The 19,151-nt window shown below is 42.0% G+C and overlaps 1 protein-coding gene across 2 annotated transcripts in view; it reads left to right on the top strand.

Moving 5' to 3' along the window:
• Positions 1-6,668: 6,668 nt before the first annotated feature.
• The window catches only part of LOC149457299 (arylsulfatase L-like), a 54,670-nt gene continuing 42,187 nt past the window's right edge, over positions 6,669-19,151 (top strand). The window contains exons 1-4 of one of the 2 annotated variants that reach the window (XM_089683885.1): positions 6,669-6,719; positions 8,375-8,521; positions 8,907-9,028; positions 15,481-15,603. In XM_089683885.1, coding sequence (XP_089540011.1) covers positions 8,382-8,521; positions 8,907-9,028; positions 15,481-15,603 — 385 coding nt within the window. In that variant the 5' untranslated portion in view covers positions 6,669-6,719; positions 8,375-8,381. Of the gene's footprint in view, positions 6,720-7,745; positions 7,995-8,374; positions 8,522-8,906; positions 9,029-15,480; positions 15,604-19,151 lie in introns of those variants that run through there. The other variant, XM_089683884.1, reaches the window with a different exon arrangement.

The raw sequence follows: 19,151 nt of genomic DNA on the forward strand, positions 1-19,151 counted from the left end.
CTGATACAGTATGCATTGTCAGCTGTGAGGACTTTTATAGAAAGGTGTGTATCTCAAATCATTTACCACAGGTGGACTTCATTCAAGGTATAGAAACATCCCAGCAATGACCAAGAGAAACAGGAGGCACCTGAGATAAATGGCAAGTGCAAAGGGTCTGAATACTTATGCCAATGTGATATTTCAGCTTTTTTTTTCATAAATTTGCAAACATTTCTAAAATTCTGTTTTCACTTTGTCAATATGGGGTACTGAATGTAGATTAACCCCTTCGCGCCGGCACCTCCTGGCCCTTTAAGGGTTTCAGAAGCCGGGAGGCGGGACGGGGTTTAGGATCATGTGACCAATGCGACACGCCGTCACGGCGGTCACATGATCGGGAAAGGTCCCGATCGAAAGAGGAGATCGGGACCTTTCTGTAGGTACCGGACATGTGTGCTGGGAGCGTGCAGGGCGCGCACTCTCAGCACATATGTTTTTTTTTAATAGAACGTAAATGTGCGGCCACTTGGCGTCTAGGCCCAGGCGCTGGGAGGCTGCACATTTGCCGGCGTGAAGAGGTTAATTAGAAAAAAATTAATTTAAACAACTGTAGTATCAGGCTGCAACATAGCAATATTGAAAAAAATACTTTCTGAATGTAATATATATATATACAGTCAGGTCCATAAATATTGGGACATGGACACAATTCTAACATTTTTGGCTCTATACACCACCACAATGGATTTGAAATGAAACGAACAAGATGTGCTTTAACTGCAGACTGTCAGCTTTAATTTGAGGGTATTTACATCCGAATCAGGTGAACTGTGTAGGAATTACAACAGTTTGCATATGTGCCTTCTACTTGTTAAGGGACCAAAAGTAATGGGACAATTGGCTTCTCAGCTGTTCCATGGCCAGCTGTGTCTTATTCCCTCATTATCCCAATTACAATGAGCAGATAAAAGGTCCAGAGTTCATTTCAAGTGTGCTATTTGCATTTGGAATCTGTTGCTGTCAACTCTCAAGATGAGATCCAAAGAGCTGTCACTATCAGTGAAGAAAGCCATCATTAGGCTGAAAAAACAAAACAAACCCATCAGAGAGATAGCAAAAACATTAGGCGTGGCCAAAACAACTGTTTGGAACATTCTTAAAAAGAAGGAACGCACCGGTGAGCTCAGCAACACCAAAAGACCCGGAAGACCACGGAAAACAACTGTGGTGGATGACTGAAGAATTCTTTCCCTGGTGAAGAAAACACCCTTCACAACAGTTGGCCAGATCAAGAACACTCTCCAGGAGGTAGGTGTATGTGTGTCAAAGTCAACAATCAAGAGAAGACTTCACCAGAGTGAATACAGAGGGTTCACCACAAGACGTAAACCATTGGTGAGCCTCAAAAACAGGAAGGCCAGATTAGAGTTTGCCAAACGACATCTAAAAAAGCCTTCACAGTTCTGGAACAACATCCTATGGACAGATGAGACCAAGATCAACTTGTACCAGAGTGATGGGAAGAGAAGAGTATGGAGAAGGAAAGGAACTGCTCATGATCCTAAGCATACCACCTCATCAGTGAAGCATGGTGGTGGTAGTGTCATGGCGTGGGCATGTATGGCTGCCAATGGAACTGGTTCTCTTGTATTTATTGATGATGTGACTGCTGACAAAAGCAGCAGGATGAATTCTGAAGTGTTTTGGGCAATATTATCTGCTCATATTCAGCCAAATGCTTCACAACTCATTGGACGCCGCTTCACAGTGCAGATGAACAATGACCCAAAGCATACTGCAAAAGCAACCAAAGAGTTTTTTAAGGGAAAGAAGTGGAATGTTATGCAATGGCCAAGTCAATCACCTGACCTGAATCCGATTGAGCATGCATTTCACTTGCTGAAGACAAAACTGAAGGGAAAATGCCCCAAGAACAAGCAGGAACTGAAGACAGTTGCAGTAGAGGCCTGGCAGAGCATCACCAGGGATGAAACCCAGCGTCTGGTGATGTCTATGCGTTCCACACTTCAGGCTGTAATTGACTGCAAAGGATTTGCACCCAAGTATTAAAAAGTGAAAGTTTGATTTATGATTATTATTCTGTCCCATTACTTTTGGTCTCTTAACAAGTGGGAGGCACATATGCAAACTGTTGTAATTCCTACACCGTTCACCTGATTTGGATGTAAATACCCTCAAATTAAAGCTGACAGTCTGCAGTTAAAGCACATCTTGTTCGTTTCATTTCAAATCCATTGTGGTGGTGTATAGAGCCAAAAATGTTAGAATTGTGTCCATGTCCCAATATTTATGGACCTGACTGTATATATATATATATATATATATATATGTACACTTGTGGTCAAAATAATAGCAGTCAGACATCACTAACCTGATCAATCACTGTTTTTGGTAGAAATGATATTTCTACATGGCAAATAATTTACTAGCAGGTGTAGTAGAGTAATAGAAATCCAACAGACCCAACAGTCATGACATGCATGCTGCTGATTCTGTGTAGTTGAATCACTAATTGAAAAGGGCATGTTCAAAATAATAGCAGTGTGGTCATTCATTCTTTGAAAAACAGGTGGCAATTATTGCCCTTATTTAACCATTTCAATACCGGGCAATTTTACACCTTCCTGCCCAGGCCAATTTTCCGGTTTCAGTGCTCTCACTCTTTGAATGACAATTGCGCGGTCATTCAACATTGTACCCAAACTAAAATTTTATCATTTTCTTCACACAACTAGAGCTTTTTTTTGGTGGTATTTAATCACCGCTGGGGTTTTTATTTTTTGCTAAATTAACAAAAAAAGACCAAAAATTTTGAAAAAAAAAAGTTTTTCTTTGTTTCTGTTATAAAAGTTTGCAAATAAATAATTGTTCTTCATAAATTTAGGCCCAAATGTATTCTGCTACATGTCTTTGGTGAAAATAGCCCAAATTAGGATGTATTTTTTAGTTTGTAGGAAAGTTATAGAGTTCACAAACTATGGTATAGATCTGAATATTAATCAATCCTGAAGTACTGACAGCCAATCTAATTTCTTGAGGTCCAAGAATGTCAGAACAGTACAGATATCCCCCAAATGACCCCTTTTTACATAATAGACAGTCCGACGTACTTCATAAGAGGCATGGCGAGTTTTTTGAAGTTGTATTTTTTTTGTCATAATTTTTCGGAAAAAAATGAAAAAAATTACTTTCACTATTTTTTTTTTACATATTGTCACCAGTGCAGTACAGTGTCTTCATATAACTGGCATGGCGGTGATCAGGGACACTGACTGGTGACAGTATAAAAAAAACAAAAAAAATATATATTTTTTTATTATTTTTTATTAAATTTGTCTTCTTTTATTTAAGATTTTTTTTTCATATTTCACTATGACCAAAGTAGTACAATGTTACCATAGTAACATTGTACTACTGTGGGGAAGTGATCAGTATTTTTTTTTTTTTTACACAATTTTCTTATAGCAAAGAATTACTTTGCTATAAGCAAGCATTTACCTAAATGATATCGATTCATTCAGGGGTTTTTTTTTTTTTTGTGCTTAGCTGTGATTTGGCCACAGCTAATCACATGACATGTGCATGTGATTAGCTGTGACCATTCACAGCTAGACACTAGTATACAATGGATGGCATGAATGAAGCCATCCATTGTATACAACTGTCATGTGACCTGCTGTTGAATGGTACTTGCCTGACTGCATTGTGCCAAGTGTAAAGTTTGATGAAGGGAGGATTATGGTTGTTTTTCAGGGGTTGGGCTTGGCCCCTTAGCTCCAGTGAATGAACTCTTAAGGCGTCAGCATACCAAGACATTTTGGACAATCTCATGCTCCCAACTTTGTGGGAACAGTTTGGGGATGGTCCCTTCCTATTCCAACATGACTGCACACCAGTGCACAAAGCAAAGTCCATAAAAACATGGATGAGCGAGTTTGGGGTGGAGGAACCTCACTGGCCTGCACAGTCATGACCTCAACCAGACTCCATGAACACTGGGAATTCTGGGGAGGGGCAGGGTGTGAAGGACTGTATACCAAGGCCTGGCTCTAGTGGATGTCTGGAGTCAAGGCCTGGAGAAGAGTTTAAAATCACAGAGAACTCTGCAACTGATAATGGTTTATGTGATGATGAGTGTAATGACATGTGCAAGGCAGACCTTCCCTCTGGTGCAGTGGTGACTCGGGGTGCCCACCAGGTGGCCCCGGACCAGTCATTGCCCCCTGCTACAGAGGGACTCTCTGTGGAAGGGCCCAATCTAGCTGGGTTGGACCCTTGTGAACCTGGCCCAGAGGGCCTAAGGTCTCCTCAGACTGTTGTCCACCTGGCACCTGTGACAGATAGCTCTGAGTCCCCTGGAGCTGTGAGAATTGATGGCAGCCCAGAGCATCTCAGGGGTCTGGCTGAAGGACCGCCAGCGGTGGTTAGCAGGATGGGGGTGCATGGGCAAAAGGATTTTGATTGTTTACCCCTATGTAAAGCAACAGGATGTTCTTCTGAAGTCCCCGGGGAAAAGGCACATTGGGTTTCAGTAGACCAGTGTTGTGTGCCCCTCGCCCCTTGTGGGATGAAGTTCTCTGTTGTCTGCTCCCCTGACACCACAGATACCAGTAATGCCATTTTGGATCCTGGACTGTGGAGCACAGAGGAGGGACCACAGGGTGAGGGTTTAAGTCTGATTCATTCCGACTCTACCCCCTCAGTAGCTGTGGCTGACGGCACTGAGTTTCCAGAGGCTGTTACATCTGATTCCAGCCCAGAGGAACTCATGGGTGCTGACAGACGCTCTGCTGAGGACGGAGTAGAAGTGTGTGACGTGGGTCAGAGGACAGCCCTTAGTGGAATCCTTCCTCCTGTAACCTTCCCCTCTGTCACCACAGTCGTGGGTGCTGCCAGTGCAGACTCATTTCTGTGTGTTGCAGAGGGAAGTCTGCAGGATGTTGGGGCAAATTCAGCCCAATCAGTGTCTTCCACTGCAGCAGCTGCAGCTGACATCACTGAGTCCTTCCAGGCTGATAGGTTTGAGGTTGGCCCGGAGGAGCTCAGGGGTGGTGCTGACAGATGTTCTGCTGAGGAGGACAGAGTAGAAGGGTATGGCACGGGTCAGAGGATGACCCCTGGTGGAATAAAGTCTTCTGTGGATTTATCCTTTGTCCCCACAGCTATGAGTATCATGATTGAGGATTCATTGCTGTGCAGAGCAAAGGAAGGATCACAGAATGATGGGGGAACACTGACCCCCTCTGAATCTGCTTTCTCAGAGGCTGGAGCTGACAACACTGTATTCTTGCTGGCTGATAGGTTTGATGTCAGGCTGGAGGAACTCAGGGGTTGTGCTGACTCTGGCTGAGGCAGAAAGAGCAGAAGTGTGGGAGACAGGTCCAAGGGTGGAGGTCCTGGTATCCAAGCCATGGAACCAGGTCCAGATCACTCAGGAACAACCTTATGTCAGGCTCAGGCATCTGGGTGTTGCAGCCAATGGCGAACCACCAGATGACCCTGGCCAGTGGCTGAAAATGTTGACAGCGCACAATGACAGGTTTGCCTGTACCCGTCCAGTCGATAGTCGGTGGCCAGCAGATGAAATGGATCCGCAGGGGGATCTGCTGGCCAGTGTTGACCCAAACCCTTTGGGATCAGTCAGAGAGCTGTACAGAAGCCCTCTCCCATCGGCAGGGGGACAGGCTCAGCTGTCAGCGGTGTCAAACTTTAGTTGGGAGAACTCCCCCCCCCCCCAACCTAGGGAACCTTCCATGTAAACGCGTTAGCCGACCCGTTTAGGCTCAGCTATGTGTCATCTGGAAGAGGGGAGATGTAACGGATATGTAAAATTTATTGTAACGGACATGTAAGATTTGAATGGAAATATGGAATCATAGCCATGACAGGTTGAGTAGATTAGATTATGTCAGGCCCTTTCATTGCAAAGGTGTGTGCAGGAACAGTCTGGAAATTAAGGATGTACATTGAGCCCCTGGGCAGTAGGGAAACAAATAGAAGGTACAACCAAATGGTCTGGGATCAGATGTGTATGTATACACAATTACTCAATAGGCCTTACAGACTCAATCAACATTTAGCATCAATTAGCGTTAATTACGGTAGTCAAAAGCCAGATTCCTGGAGGTGACACCTTTTGTGTGTCAATCAGGTTATCACTTTCTGGGAAAACAGGTTTGGAGTGAAGGACAGCAGACAGACTGTCTGCCTTATGTGGAAAGCTCTTTAAGTACATCATACATCAAAGAAGGATGTTTCATCTCTCATAAAATCTAAAATATTAGTTGCAGAGATATGAACATGCTTCCTTCTTGTAGACCATTCTGTGCGCTGCTTCTGCATATGAAAATCATATTTGTGGCTTGGGGAGAAAGCCAGGAAAATGCATGGAATGATTAGATGACACGGGGGTGCGACAGTCTGATGGTGTTTGGTACGGTTGCGATCGGGCTGACGCGCTGGTGTCAGAAATCCAATCCCCGACTTGGTGTTCAGGCCAGTCTCGGCCCAATTGAACTTGGGCAGGTCCATACACAGTACCTCTTGTGGGCAGGTCAGGACCACCTCCCCCAGAGTCAATTGGCCAAAGACTTATGTCCCGCCCATGTCCAAATCACAATAAATTGAACGCACGGACATTTGGACAGGGTGATCCATATGGAGCTGGTTCGATTGACCAATGGATTACTAAGTTTCTGGCTTGCTCCAGCCGCAGGGTAAAGTGTTATTCTGTCTTTTTATTCCCTTTTTATTTTATAGTAATTAGTCATTTGTGTGTCTTCTTATATCTTTTGTATTTCTGTAACTTTTTATATTTTGTACATATTTTATGCACTGCCCACTTTGGGAAATTAAATCTTAAAATTAATTAGTGACTTCTGTGTATTTAAGCACGTGTTCATATCTTCGGAGAGACTAGATCAGAGAGATTAGATTGGAGAGATTAGATTGTATTGTATTTTAGTGCCTTTAAAACGCTCGGTTAAGCTCATTGCCAATCTGTATGCAACTGCACTGTGAGTGGGCAGATTGCACACAGATTGCAAAGGTAACAGATCTGCCAGACGGAGATCTGTGTGTGTGGGGTGTCTCAACAGACCGTTCTGCGGATAAAATGTTGGGTGGTGGCAGGCTACCTTTGTGGTGCGTCTGGTGTGGGGGTGTGTGGACAGTGGAAGGGTTATCAACACCTGGGTTCAAGCTAGGATAGCTGAAGGGACCTTTAGAAGGGTGTGTGATTACTAAGCTGGTCCTCAACTCTAATCAGGGCACCAGGTTGTATGTAAGATCATATCTGCCAGTGTGTGCTCGACCAGCTGGATTGGAGTGGAGTCTCCATCTGGTGGTGGCCAGAGGTAGTGCGGGCTGTGAAAAGGTATCATGGCTGATCTTATATACGGTTTGAGATATTTAAGTGTAAATCCCTTTATTATCCCCTCTTTACCACGCTGTCGTGGCCGCACGCGTGCGTCACGGTTAGCTAGTCGCTGTGGGCGTGGAGTGTGGGGGACACGTGACAGGGTGATCTTTAACAAGTCCTTGACAATATATATATAATTTCTTTCTTTTTTGACAGTTGGTGAACATAAATACAATGACATCATATAAAATAATTGAATTATATGTTCAGCTGTGTAATGTTTAAGCTGTTAGTTAATGTATATATATGTACAGCTCAAAATTGCCCTTTCACACACAAGGCAGTTATGTTTGGCTAAGAGTTCCACTGTAAACTGAGGGATTTGAGAACAGCAGCCTTGTTCAAATATAGAACGGTAGTTAAACAATTTCCAACAACTTACATTCCAGGGGAGCTTCCCCTTTATAAAGTCATCTATTCTAACCAGTTCTACTGGTTAGATATTGAACAATCTATATTCTTCTATGGAGCACTCATAAACATATACAATACAGCTATCTATATCTGAAATTCAACCCAGACTGAATATAGTATAGCTGAGAAGAGCACACCCACAGCCTTCAGGCAACTTGTAAGTACGATGTACCTCTCATTTCTATGATTAGAGCTGCATATAAATCTGATACCTATAGGTATAGAGCCATCAAGGCTATAAAATGTATCTAAAGCCAAAACTTTGTTATTGGTTATGACTAGAGTGTAGAAGTGTTTAGATTGTTATTGTTGTCTAGGTCCTCGCTCGGGAGATTCAAACTATATTTGTCCTAGTGACCCTAGGCACCGATACTTTAGTCATGTTTGTTGAGCCTTGCTTGAAACGAATGTAGGTATGTTCATCTCATAACTAGTCCTCAATCTTCTATGTTAAACAGGTGCAAGAACCAGAACTTCAACTTTAAGTAACACTTTAAGTAAGCCAGTAATAGAGTAACACATTTTATTCTTTCTCAGGAATGTCATGGACAATTTGCCATTTATACTTTACTTTCTACTTATTTTTACAAATATAACAAATGGTCAGAAGCCAAACATTTTACTAATCATGGCTGATGATCTTGGAATTGGAGACGTTGGATGCTTTGGGAATAATACAATAAGGTAACAATTAATTGAGCATTTATTAGGATTGTGATGTTGTTTTGCCTTACATGAAAAGAAATACGATTTTTGTGTTTTAATCATCAAATTTCTATTCTTTTGCTTGAAAAGTGTTATGAGTGTTTTAAAATTTATTAGGGCATAGGGAAAGTTTTAACCCTCAGAAAATAAAATGTAATTATAGAATTGATACTGATGAACACCCATCGTACTGTTTTGGCCTGCCTGGAATTGGTCAGCATTAACAGTCTGGAACTCTGTGCTTCTGCTTTCAGATGCCACATATTTGAATGGGGCAAGCACAGGCTCATTTTACATTTCCTATTTCTATTTGTTTTCTTTTCAGGTACCAGTTTACTAACTTTTAGGAATTGTCATTTTTCAGGACTCCTAACATTGACAGATTAGCAAAGGAAGGTGTGAAACTTACACATCATATTTCTGCAGCTTCTTTATGCTCCCCAAGTAGATCAGCCTTTCTGACCGGCCGATATCCTATAAGAACAGGTAATATATTAGTAAATTGAACAGAATATTTGGCATTTGAACATTTGTAAATACACAGTATATATTAAATGTACATTTCTCTTATTCTAACAGTATGCATAATTAGATAAATGAGCAGAAAAAGGGTAGCTTTAAAATGAAGTTTACTAAACAGATGCAGAGCAACGTCAACAATACAAACAGGGTATGTATTTACAAGGGGCATTCAAGTCAAACCGGGACTTTTAATTGTACTGGTATAAAACGGAATGTTAGCATGGCAGTACTACACACAGTAGTAAGTGGCAAGTGTGTCCTATAGCTGATAAGCGGCGCACATGTTGAGTGTCAGTACAGAGACTGTTAAAGCGGAGTTCCACCCAAAAGTGGAAGCTCAGCTATTCTGCCTCCTCCCCCCTTCTGCTGCCACGTTTAGCACCTTTTGGGGGGGAGGGGGGTTTTGACAGGTACTTGCTCCGAATTCTGGCTGAGTTTGACACGGTGAACTGAGCTGGATGTTCGGCACCCCCTGCAGCCCTCTGGGACACTTCTGAGGTCCCTCAGGACTGCAGCCCATTCACTAAAATGCAGTGCGCTTTGAGCATGTGCAGTAGGAAACTGGTGGGGAAGCCGCAAGGCTTCACTAGCGGTTTCCCTTAGTCAAGATGGCAGCCCCAGCCGACTGAAGAATCATCTCAGGGTGAGGACACCGCTGGATGCCTGGACAGGTAAGTGCCCTACTATTAAAAGTCAGCAGCCACAGTATTTGTAGCTGCTGACTTCACATTTTTTGGGGGGAGGTAGCGGGGGGCCAGAACTTCACTTTAATCAAGATGGCAGAAAACAGTGCTAGTACGTGCATAGATCAGCGTGTGGTGATGACGTTTTTTGTGAACAAAAGCGCAAAACCCGCGGATATCTACAGAAGACTTCATGTACAGTATGATGATGAGATGCTCAGCCGCAGTAAGACATTTGGATGGTGTAAATGTTTGAAAGATGGCCGTACATCCTCCAGTGACTATCCCGGCAGTGGTTCCAAGCCTGTGAAGCCTGTTCATTCCTGTGAACATTGAGCACATGGAACACCTTATCCTGGATAATCAGCACAAAACCTGGCATGAAATTGCACAAGAGACCAATCTTTCATTTCAGTTCTGATGACGAAGTGAAGCAGGCTGTCCTAGGATAGTTCAGGCATACTGACAAATCTTTCTATGCTGAAGCTTTCCAGATATTAGTTAAATGCTGGGATAAGTGTATAAATGTAGCAGGGGAGTATGTCGAAAAATAAATTCAGTTTCCGCTTGAAATTTGTTTTTTTAATATATAAAATCAAAAGTCCTGGTTTGACTTAAACACCCCCTGTGGTATAGAACTGTTTTAAATAGATTTTGTAGCTATGCTAATATGAGCCCCTAAAAGCAATTCCCCTGTTACTCAATAAGGACATTAGGTAGCAAGTCTCTAGTGAGACCTATAGGAACAGAATATAGAGAAGAACTACAACTCCATTAACCACTTGACGGCTACAGCGTGGTTGTCCAGTCCTGGGAGGGCATCATATGACATCCTCCCAGAATGTGCCCTTCTGTATGCGGGGGACACAGCTGATCACGTGATGTGGTAAAAGGCCAATCACAGCAGCCTTTTAATATGTGATCTGCTGTGTCCAATGACACAGCAGATCACCGCTAAATGCAGCTGACGGTTATTGGCTGCACTTTCCTCAGTGCCCTGATGATCAATGTCCAGCAGTGCCACCCACCAGTACCGCTCATAAGTGCCCAGCAGTGCCACCCACCTGTGCCCATCAGAGCCCAGCAGTGCCACCCACCTGTGCCCATCAGTGCCCAGTGCCACCCACCTGTGCCCAGCAGTGCCACCCATCAATGCCACCCATCAGTGCTGCCAATCAGGTCCACCCAGCAATGCCGCCAGCCAGTGCCCGTCAGTGCCACCAGTCAATGCCACCCATCAGTGCCTACCAGTGCTTCCCATCAGTGCTGCCTATCAGTGCCCATCAGTGCCGCCTATCAGTGCCCATCATTGTTGCATATCAATGCATCATCATTAGTGCCACCTCATCAGTGCCACCTATCAGTGTTGCCTATCAGTGCCCATCAGTGCTGCCTATCTGTGCCACCTCATCAGTGCCGCTTATCAGTTCCCATCAGTGCTGCCTATCAGTGCCTATCAATGCAGCCTCATCAATGCACATCAGCGAAGGAGAAAATTTACCTGTTTGCAAAATTTTATAATAGAAACAAATTTTTTTCAAATTTTTTGCACTTTCTTGTTTATAGCGCAAAAAATAAAACACCCAGCGGTGATTAAATACCACTAAAAGAAATCGCTATTTGTTTGAAAAAAAATATAAAAATGTCATATGGGTACAATGTTGCATGACCGTGCAATTGTCATTCAAAGCGCAACAGTACTGAAAGCTGAAAATTGGCCTGGCAAGGAAGGGGGTATAAGTGCCCGGTAGGCAAGTGGTTAAATTGTACAGCAAAGTACAAAAACAGCTACTTGCACTTATCCTTACAGACAGCATCCCTTACAGTGAAATCCAGGCTAGGTCTAATAACACAAGTGAACAGTTGGAGGCATCTCAGAGCTGGTAATACAAGCAAGTGGCTGGAGACATAGGGCCACCCCAATTGAAGCACAGTCCTCTGGAGTACTCTGGTAGGAATGGAGTAGTGCTCCCTGCAGTGGCTGAGTCTTCCATAGAAGCTGCATGTTACTGGGTTGCTGCCCACACACAGGGATGACCAGCGGAGCACCATACACCTGGCTGCAGTTCACATGCCCAGCCATCTCTGGCTCATTAGGTGTGATCTCTCTGAGCTGCTGAGGGAAGGAAACAGGGAAACTTACATTCCCAGGGGATTGCGGGAACCAAAATATTAAGAGAAAAGGAGTTTACGGATCCCTAAATCGACGAGGCATCACCAGCACTCCATTGCAAACATATACGGTCATTTATTAGTGCAATGTCACATGGGTCAAATAAGCAAACATTTCAGGGATGTGCTGGATCCCTTCCACAAGGCAACACAAATTAAAAAAAACACAGCACTAAGGGGTCTATTTCCTTAAGCTTTTAAACCTGCAATTCTCATCCTCTGGGATTTTTTTTTTTTATTCAAATGGAAAAATGTGTAAATCCTGGGTGAACATTTATAAATAGATCCCAAAATAAAATAAACTACACTAAATACACATACAATATCTCACAGAATTGAGTACACCCCTCAGATTTGTGTAAATATTTTATTCTATCTTTTCATATGACAACACTAATGCCTAAACCGCTGGCAACAAAAGTGAGTACACCCCTAAGTGAAAATGTCCAAATTGGGTCCAATTAGCCATTTTCCCTCCCCGGAGTCATGTGACTCATTAGAGTTACAAGGTGTCAGGTGTGAATGGGGAGCAGGTGTGTTAAATATGGTGTTTTCACTCTCATTCTTTCATACTGGTCACTGGAAGTTCAACATGGCACCTCATGGCAGATATAATAAAATATTTACAAAAATGTGAAGGGTGTACTCACTTCTGTGAGATACTGTAATAACCCCACAATGTAAAAAAAAAAAACACAAGATGTTTTTTCCAAGTACATATCTATTAAGCAGCAAAATTAGATAAAACATTTACAGCAATATAAAACTTTTTATATAGTTCACGTATATGAACAGATTTAAAAGTCACATCTAAAACACATAGAGTTAACTTATATCCAAAAGTGAACCTTTAATCACAGGTTGATGGCTGGTTGCCAGCTTGAACGTGAAAGTGAGGCGACAGCTCCATAGCTGCTGATCACTTTCACAGAGCCGGCAACACGGTGCCCCCTCCCACCAGCGGCCCCCCTCCTCCCATGGTTCCCAGGATCTCAGATCTCACCAGAGCCCAGGAACACAACCATTGGCTAGGGGATGGAGAGCGCTGTGAGACCGAGGAAAGTACATGCCTCAATCTCACATGGAAACTGAGAAACCGGAAGTGATGTCACTTCTGCTTTCAGATGCACACTTTCCTGGCCAGTACAGCCAGGGGACACATCTAAACAAGTCGATCTGTCTTTGGTTAGATGGTGTGAAGGGCAGGGGAGACATTGAAATGTATTAGACCCATAGGGGTTTATTTACTAAAGCTGGAGAGTCCAAAATCAGACTCCCTTCTGCATAGAAACCAATCAGCTTCCAGGTTTCATTGCCAAAGCTTCATTGAACAAGCTGAGGTTAAAAGCTGATTGGTTTCTATGCAGAAGGGAGTCTGATTTTGGACTCTCCAGCTTTAGTAAATAAACCCCATAATGTCTCCATAAAGCATACCTGTTACCTGCCCCATGATATCACATAGGGGTTTATTAACTCCTTGTGAAAGCAATCAAGTAAAAAAAAAAATGTTTTAAACATTAAAACTATGGTAAAATCTATTAGAATTTAAAAAATTGCCATAACCCCTGTTGCCCCGCACATCAACGCAAACGCAAGCCCAGGGTGTGCACAAGTAGGTAAAACGTGGTTGCACCTCACGAGTGACATATCCCAATGAATGTCAGAGCGAGATCAATAATTCTAGCACCAGAGCTCCTAGTTAACTCTAAACTACTGAGCTGTAAATGCTTTTAAAGTGTCAGCTATGGTGATTTTTGGGGACCGTAGTTTTTAGTGCTATCGCAGGTGCATGCAATTTTAAGACATGTAATGTTTGGTATCTGTTTACTTGATGTAACCTCATCTTTTATATGATAACCAAAAATATGCATTCTATTGTGTGTTTTTGCACTAAAATTCATTTTATTATATTTTTTTCCTGAAAATTTGCAATTAATAAACCATTGCGCAAATATCATGCGACATAAAAATTTGCAACTATCACCTTTTTATTCTAAAGTGCCTCTGCTTTTAGAAAATATGAAAGAAAATAAGAAAAAGAAGAAAAAGGGACCTTAGCAAAAGTGTTATTTTTTAGGATAGCATGGGTAAAGATTAGATTCACCTTTGGATGTTTATTGCTGTTTGTGTTTTTGAAGGGAAAATGTTCCCTCGGTTCCTTTCCCAGTGATCACCAGGAATGTGAGTTGTACTCACAGACTCCCAAAGACCATATAGGTTGGTCATTTAGCGCTCATCTAACAACATTTAAAGCGGATCTTCAGATAGAGCACATTGCAGAAGCGCATTCTCATGGAATTTCATGCACTCAAGCACACAGGTGATTTTGGAACAGGGGCATGAAAAAAGACTTTTTACATTTCCCCTTGCTTAAAACAATTGTAAAGGGAAAACATGTTTTCTTTTAAAATAACAAACATACCATACTTACCTGCTCTGTGCAGTGGATTTGCAAAGAGCAGCTCCAATCCTCCTCTTCTCAGGTGCCCATGAGGCGCTACTGGCCCCTCCCTCCTGTTGAGTGCCCCCACAGCAAGCAGCTTGCTATGTGGGCACCCAAGGCTTGATGTCCATTGACACCAAGCCCCGCCCCCTCTCCCTCCTTATTTGCTCTCTGGTTGTTATTGACAGCAGCCAATGAAGAGAGGGAGTCCCAGGATAACCGAGACTCCAGTGCACATCGCTGGATCGAGAGGAAGCTTTGGTGAGTATTGGGGAGGGGGGAGCTGTGGGGGTTGCTGCACAGAGAAGGTTTTTCTTAACTTTATGCATAGAATGCATGAAGGTGAAAAAAACCTTCTACCTTTACAACCACTTTAAGTATATATATATATATATATATATATATATATATCTTTGAAACATCCACCAGTGCAATGGTGGCCAACTTGCTAAATATAGGGTGCCTGAAATGCAGTTCCTGATGACCTGATGCAGGGGGAGTTTTTTCAGACCCTCAATATGCATTAGCTGTTTTTTTAGTGCAAACCAATAAATTAATTTTGACTTTTCTATTTTTTCTGGCACTCCTTCCATTGGCATATGTGTTTTCTGGTAATCTGGTAATCTGCTGGGCACCTACTGCACAGTAGCTCTGTCAGCTGTGAGCAGTCTAACTTGACCCAGTGAGCTCTGCAAAGTTTTTGCTCTTTTGCTTCTGTCTAAGAACTCACATCAAAGTTCCAGCACCTCTTGGATGGTTTCATTCTTCAAGTGCAGCATCTGACATGTTCAGGGTGCCAAACATCAGCTTAGTTTTTTTGTAAATTGGCTAATATTATTTATTAAGATAGTACTAATAAGATAATTAATATTAAGAAGAAGTAAAATAAAATCATTCTACGTTTATTTTAGGGCAAACTGGTGCTCTTTTACAATGTTTTATGAGACCTTCTCTCCCAAACTCATTCTCTGATGATAAAATACATTTTCTTCTTCTATGGATGTTGCATTGTGATGCACACAGGAAAAAAATATTTTTTCTCATAAAATGTATTTCCTCTCTGTATTTAGTATAACTATTGGTGCTTCTCTTTTTTGGATCCATTTCCCTATGTCTAGGCATGACAGGTCACAATGATTATGAGGTTTTGATGTGGAATGCTGCATCTGGTGGTCTTCCCAGTAATGAAACAACATTTGCAAAGATATTAAAGCAACAGGGTTATTCAACTGGAATTATTGGTGAGTATTGCTGAGAAGTATCCATATTTTATGTATGTAATGTTTCAGAGTGTTCATCTTGATTAATCCAACCTCTGTTTTAGGATTAAATGAGAGATATTGGTGTGCGTTTGCTTGTTGTATATTTTTCATGGTTTCGGCATAGAAACCATTCCATTAGAATCGTGTTTTGCCCTAAATGATTCCTATAAATGCAGCAATCAGAAAAGAATTAGGTTGAACTACAGATAGTAACCAGCAGATCGTAAATACTATAAGTACATTGGCAGGCAGCTTAAATAAGCTCAACACAGCCAATTTGTTTTAAGATTTGGGAACACTTGGGAAAATAATGAATTTGGTCAAATTTTTATTGCTGTCTGTGATCTTCTTTGGCATTTCAAGTCATTTGCTATCCCTGTGACAGCACGGTAACAAATAAGGAATTGAGTGGTCATTGAGTCATTTGTAATAATCAGGATCCTGATGAAGCCACGTGATATCGTGGAGTAAGGTATAGAGCGCGGTGACGTACTTCTGGTTACGCACCTTCGGCAGATGCCATCTTTGAACACCCAGCACCTTGTAGTACACCCACAGTACATGGCAGACCTGCTGGATGAGATCTGCTATACTGTGAGTGATCTCTTTTGGCTTGTTTTCATCTGCTATATGGAATAAACGGCATTTCACTATGGAGGCTCTCTTTGTCTACCTCTCTATGGCCTTGTGATTATCCCGGGGGTATTACCATCTGAGGGCATAAGTGACCTGGCAGAGGAGATCGAGTGGTACTACAGGAGTAATATTACAGAGATCCCCAGTCTGGTGGAGCTGTATTACCTAAAGCATTGTGGCCTTTAGGGGTCGCATGGTTAAGGTGAGGAGGCACTTTAGCCACTTTTGGATTACGATATACACATGTGGCATGCTAACACGCATCATGTTTGGAGTGAGGAGTGAAGAATTGAAGCACTGACATCGCGGTGTTTGCACATGAAATGTCAAGCACTTTGTTATTGCACTTTATTGTGGATTTTACTTTTAACCAATATTCATACTCATACTGAGCACCTGTCACTTTCAGTTAGTGTGCAATGTCATTGTGTATTATTTCCCTGTGCATATATTGTATTTTGGCACGATCTAGTCAGCAAACGCATGACCTGTTTTGCACTTTATTGTGGATTTTACTTTTAACCAATATTCATACCCATACAGAGCACTTTTCACTTTCAGTTAGAATGTGTAATGTTAATGTGTATTATGTTTACTGTGCTTATATTGTATTTTGGCACGATCTAGTCAGCAAACGCATGACCTGTTTTGCACTTTCAGCACTTGGCACTTATATTTTTTGGGGGGATTATTTAGCACTAGTTATCTATACCTTTCAATACAGTGTGGTCACTTTATATGTATTTTTATATCATTGCACCTACTTATTTAGCTTTTCATGTGAAGCGCTTCACCAATATTGTTTTTTTTATGTCATACATCCTGTGGTATTGGGAATAGGTGGTAGCAGCTTGCATATATTTGGGGTTGTTTTGTTCATACCAGTGGAGCGCAGGGGGATTATTTTTATGTTTATATTTTTATATTTTTTATAAACCTGAAAGATGGACAACCTGAACAAAATGAGAACATGCATATAATGCAATACATAACCTAAATAATTAAGGCAAGAAGTATTGTATTGTCTAACATATAAAGACTGGATGTTACTGATACATTCTCCTGCTGGTTATCAGAAAATGAAATGTCTTTGTCTAGTGCAGGTAAAACAAAGTTCAGTTCCCAAAACGCAAAAGCAGTAAAAGTTAAGTGATAGTTCTGAAGAAAGTCTTTACAGTACCTTGTCTTTTGACATTCACTTCTGCCTTGTGTACTTTGCCTTAATCACTAGGCTTGAAATCCCTGGGCCAGCTTGTACTCTAAACTTGCTTGTCTTTGTGCAGGAAGCAGTGTCCAACTTTTAGATTTTGATTAACTTCTGGATGGATCTCTGGGACTTTGTCAGGCTCTAGGAGACTGAAAAAGTCAGCAGTAATTTCTTCTGCATGATCCAGCAGGAACTCTAGGCCTGTTGACCAGGAAGAATCTGCAAAGGCACATGTGGACACTGGTCTTGTTGCATAATCTGCAGAATTATTTTCAGATGGAACATAATAACATTGTTCTGGCTAGGAGGAATTCCTAATCCTTTTTGCGTACTTGCTGACATAGACATAGAAGTGTTTTGGCTGGTTGTATACAGTATGTAGCCCAAAACAACTTTGCTATCTGTATCAAATTGGACATAGTTTACTTCAATGTCTAGCTCACACAGTATGAAGTCTGCTATTTCCACAGCTAGCACAATCCTACAAAGTTCAACCCCAGAATGTGTATGTTCAGGCTTAGGTGCCAATTTGGTTTTGCCGACAGAAACCCATCATGGGTTTGATTACAAGAGTCTATTTTCTTGGGGTAGACAACAGTTGCTATGGCCTCAGTGTATGCATCTGAGAAAGTATGAATCTCCTTTCTTCCAAGGAAAATGGAAGTGGTAAACATGGTATCTGAATCCCATCTAAGGCATGTAGAGATTATTCCCATGAATCCCATTGTGATTATTTGTCAGTTGGTAGCAAAGAATCCCAGTCCTTAGTAATCTCTGATGACTGTCCTAGTAAGGATTTCCCTTGCGTGGAGATAAGAGCTACAAAACCCAGTGGATCATATAGACTGTTCGCCACTGGGAGAACACCATATTTGGTAAATGGTTTGTCTGTAAAGGTGCAATCGAGCTTTTGGAGTTATCCATGAAGAATAACCCTGATTAATTCTCTATCCTCAACAGACAGAGCTATTTTCTTGTCGTCAGGTGTAGTACATAACACTGTACTTCCTAAGCTGTCTTCACTTCACGGAGCATAGGAGTGACATCAGGCACTTTAAGGATGATGTAAATAATAACAGTGCAGCGCTCAAAATGAATTAAAGGCAGTATAAAGTCTATGCGATATCCACGGTGTTGTCTGGATTTGATGAAAAACTTCCAGAATATTTACTGCTTCAAATAATAGCAATGCGCACTCACCAGAAACGCATGGATTATGCGCATGTAGGAATAATCATCCTAGATGTCAGATCCATCGAAGACCAAGTGGTGGGCATCCCTCTCACGGTGGGTCATCAAAGACTCCAAATCAGGTCCAGAGGTCCCCTTAAGGTTAGTCAGGTAATCCACACTGGTAGTAATGATCCCTCCTCTGGATGGTATAGGCACCATCTCTTATTATCGGAAGTTAGTTCATCATTTCTCTGAAGGCACTTAGGATTTTCAGCAAGTAGTCCATGCAGTAGGCTCTCACATATCTTCAACAAGTCCCAGACTAGTTGGTGAACCCTCTCTAGGAGATGGTGGTTTTGCTGTGTGCATCTCCTAGAGAGGGTTCACCCACTAGTCTGGGACTTGTTGAAGATATGTGAGAGCCTACTGCATGGACTACTTGCTGAAAATCCTAAGTGCCTTCAGAGAAATGATGAACTAACTACCGATAATAAGAGAAGGTGCCTATACC

This window comes from Staurois parvus, unplaced genomic scaffold, assembly GCF_062004578.1.
Source record: "Staurois parvus isolate SC_StPar_1 unplaced genomic scaffold, SC_StPar_1.0 ptg000327l, whole genome shotgun sequence".
Lineage (NCBI taxonomy): Eukaryota > Metazoa > Chordata > Amphibia > Anura > Ranidae > Staurois > Staurois parvus.